We start from the raw sequence: 4,217 nt of genomic DNA, 5'->3' as shown, positions 1-4,217 counted from the left end.
CCCCCCCCCCCCCCCCCCCCCCAACCCATCATTATGGAATCAAAACACCTTTTGAGACATAAAAGATTAGGACGGCTGTGAGAAAATATAAACAAAAGCTTGGATGAAAGCCCCCCCCCCCCCCCGATTTGAGTGACAGATCCTTCTCAGCCACCCATAATTTATAAGGCATTGCGGGACAACCAGAGAATTACTTTTTTCTGTCTGTAATGACGGACGATGTGAGATAAAGGAGTACAGTTTTAAATAAAAACCTGATGGTTTAAAATTTAAAGTTTCAAGCGGTTGTGTTGTTAATGCTTTTGTCATTTTTATAGACATATTTTCAATATTAATTCATAAAAGTTCTATACATTCTATTGTAAAAGATCACTGTACATGCTTTTAGTTTTTCTTTTGATCTCATTTTCCTGATTAGTAGTGTAATATGTTTAACTGCACTCTACTCTGTGTTGTGTCCTTGTTTTAACATGTTCTGGCATTTTATGTTGTACTGTTGCCACTCAACCAGGTCGTCATTGTAAATGAGAATTGGTTCTCAATTGACTTACCTGTTAAAATAATAAAGGTTTATAATATTATTCTGGTCAGAAATCAAATGAGCTGGTATAGAGAAATAAACATGCACGTATGGTGGATCCATTAGGTCTTCAAATATTGCCTTTAAGTTAATTTTGTTGTTTTATGATATACTGTATTACTAATATTCTGATATTTTGCAAATTTCACTCTATTTTTGCTTCTGTTTAGCATTGTCATGATTGCTAGGTGACAGGATATATGTTGGGGTAAGGCCGGGAATAAAGCAGGGACACAGCCCACCTAGACCGGGTAGGCCGGGTCCTTCAAAGGACCCAGCCCCTGAATTAAGAAACAGCTAAGTACTTTCACCAGATTTAAAGGGATCTGTGATTAGTAACATTAGGCTTTATTTGATAAACATATATTTTAACTAAAGGCTGTAAAATACTTTGATAGGGTTGGGCAATATTGGCAAGAAGAATTATCATGATTAATTGTGGTATTTAGCTGATAACGATAAATTTGACGATCAATCCCCTGGACGCCCTGGACACCCTTATGTTCTGATCACATGACCCATTTCCTCTTCGGAAAAATCTGTTCCAAAAAAAAAAAGGAAAAATCTGTTCCAAATTGTGTCAAAATTACAGACTTCAGGCTATACATAAAATTTTAAATTGTGTTGATAAATAAATTACAGAACTTTTTAAAAAAATGTTCGTTATATTTGAAACGGAGAGGAGCACCGAGCGGACTCTGCCTGGTCGCATTAATCGTATTAATCGTCAAGTGCCAATATAATCGATTAATGTTTTTCTGACAATTAATTGCACAAGATATGATTATGCCCAACCTTATATTGTAGGCTGTTTAGTTTTGTAAATTTTTAAATATGTATTTTAACATGGACGGAGCCATTTTATTTACACACAAAGCATTCTGGGTAAATGATGACGTGGATAGGTCCTCGGTGTGAGCGAGCTATATCCACCCTGAAGGTTAATCTTGGACAATATCTGATGATCGACTCTTTTAAATGAAACCAGAGAGCGTTGACAGAGAGGAGAAGGTAGAAATGACTCAGTCTGTAACTGAAAATATGGATGGAGGACAACAGAGCTGCTTCATGGAAGAAGAACCTCAGCTTAGCCTATTAGCCTTCGCGCTAGCGCCGACGCTACATTGCCTTATATGTATTAGCTCGGCGCTAGCGCAACAAACAAGCTAAACTGAGGTCCTCCATCCATATTTTCAGTTACAGGCTGAGTCATTTCTACCTTCTCCTCTCTGTCAACGCTCTCTGGTTTCATTTAAAAGAGTCGATCATCAGATATTGTCCAAGATTAACCTTCAGGGTGGATATAGCTCGCTAGCAGCCTCGCACCGAGGACCTATCCACAACATCATTTACCCAGAATGCTTTGCGTGTAAATAAAATGGCCCCGTCCATGTAATATATTTTTAAACTTTTAGTTTAAAAAGGATAAAAACTAAACAGCCTACAGTATTTTTACAGTCTTTATTTTACAGTTAAAATATATGTTTATCAAATAAAGTCTAATGTTACAACTAATCAGGGATCCTTTTAAGACAAGGTTTACCTTTTTTTTTAATGTTAGGACTTTGCACACAGTATTCTTTATTTATTACCAACTTTGGGCCAGTACTTGTCAAAGTGTTAAAAAAATCAGTTTATAAAGTAGTTTCCTCATTTTTCTAATATAATCCTAATCTCAGGCTGACCTTTTCACACAGGCCTCCATCATGTCGCTGGCCATCAGCTTCAGCCTCTGCTCCAGGTGTTTGGCGAACTCCGGCTCGGGCCAGTTCAGGTCCAGAACGAACATCTGGAGCGCGTCCAGCTTCCAGAACAGATCCTCCGAGGTGGCCGAGCCGTTGCTGCGGGACGGGTGGAGAGGTCAGAGGTCACACAGACACTCTCAACACATCACACTTTCTTCATCGCTCCTCTGCTCTGATTGGCTCGTCATCATTTAAACCAGGCTTAAAGAGCAGAAGCTCAGAGATTAGAAACAAATGAACCGCTGCATCTGAACACTTACTCTTCAGATGTGAACTTCACAAACAAACAAACAAACAAACAAACAAACATGTAGAATTATTTCATTTTGCTGATGAGAGAAAACAACGATAAAAAAGTGAAAACAGCTAAAAGTTTTTCCACAAAAATATGAACTGAATTTAAATTTGAATTCATATATATATATATATATTTAGCTTTTATTGTTGTAAACTAGATGTTCTGGTGGGTTTCTTGTTGCTGGTTGCATGTAGTATGTCAAATAAACAACTTGTGACAGATGTGTGCAGCTTTCAAACAGAAGCTGAGTGAGAGGATTTCTCAGACTTTAGGTTGAATCCAGGAGAAAACATCTTCAATCTTTGTCAGGAAGTCAGTGTGGTCAGTGGACTGTAAACAGGTTACAGCTGTCTGTGTTGTGGAACACTTCAGATTCACACCAAACAGCTGAACGTTTTTTTTTAATACAGAATTCACTTCATTTAATCAAAGAACAATAAACAAAAAGTGAGAAACTGTTAACATACGTGCATATTTATGTTAATGTAGCTAGTTTCTGTTTAACACAGGTGATAAATGATGAAACCAACACCTACAGAGCTGTACTGAATTAGTTTCATTTTATATATTTAATAGAACAAAGTCAGGTCAGTATCTGATGGGCTGATAACATTACACACATGTTGGGGAAATTAAAAAAAATCAGAATCACCAAAACATCTTTAAATGTTCACAGGAGGTTCTGAGAAGCTCACAGTCCTGCCGCTTCAAATAAAGGGTTTGTGCAAAAACTTTTCTCTCAACATAGACTGTAGGAGTCAGAACTGTCTGAATTTAGTCATTGTCATGGCAATGATGATGATGATGACGTCCAGGGATATCACAAGATATGAACAATTGGACAGTGTCAAGGTGATACATAATAAGTATTCCACAACAGTCATCATAAATTCTACAAATGGAGTTTGATATCTGCACAGAAGCTCTACTGATGACTGAAAAAAACTGTCCTGAAATGTCCACATCACACAATAAATAAATAAATAAATAAATAAATAAATAAATAAATAAATAAATAAATAAATGTGCCTGCATTTACATCTAAAGTGCACTCCAGAAGATTAAAATCATAAACGTTGCTTCTGGTCCTGTTTTCAGGGATTTAACAATAAAATCTTCTTATAACTTTGAACCTGAGAAATGTTTATAACTAAAGATGTTTCTGCTACTTGAAGTCTTTTGTGTTGCAGCAGTTTTTTTTATTTTAAAAAGAACGACTCACTGAGTTCACAGAACAATTTGACACATTTAAATAAGATACAGTTAAATAAAATCTGAATCTCTTGTTATTTTTGTTGAGAGAAAAGAGTCATCAAACCTACAGGTGAGGGGCCGATATAAAAGCTGACCGAGCCCCTCTCTCTATAGAAGCTGTGTTCATCAGTGGAACCAGCTTTTCTCTGATGGAGTTTTGCTCTAATGTCCACTCAGGATAGTCCTGAGAGTTTCCCTGAGTCACACTTGATTTTACTATTTAACTAACACATCAAATACAGAGTCTAATTGAACATGAATCATTTAGTTTTTTCTTGAGCAATTTTAATCTATAGTGGCCAAGGCCACTATTAGCCACCCCTATATATATATATATATA

General features: G+C 36.6%; 1 protein-coding gene across 13 annotated transcripts in view; it reads right to left on the bottom strand.

Annotated features, from left to right (window-relative positions):
* cadps2 (Ca++-dependent secretion activator 2) overlaps positions 1-4,217 on the bottom strand; it is a gene marked incomplete at its 5' end in the record, with an annotated part of 178,988 nt that overhangs the window by 43,427 nt on the left and 131,344 nt on the right. For all 13 annotated transcript variants that reach the window (XM_014025857.1, XM_014025862.1, XM_014025858.1 and 10 more), the window contains 1 exon segment: positions 2,266-2,421. In XM_014025857.1, coding sequence (XP_013881311.1) covers positions 2,266-2,421 — 156 coding nt within the window.

This window comes from Austrofundulus limnaeus, unplaced genomic scaffold (assembly GCF_001266775.1).
Source record: "Austrofundulus limnaeus strain Quisiro unplaced genomic scaffold, Austrofundulus_limnaeus-1.0 Scaffold505, whole genome shotgun sequence".
Lineage (NCBI taxonomy): Eukaryota > Metazoa > Chordata > Actinopteri > Cyprinodontiformes > Rivulidae > Austrofundulus > Austrofundulus limnaeus.
Note: the sequence above shows the minus strand (reverse complement) of the source record. Positions and strands in the feature narration are given on the sequence as shown.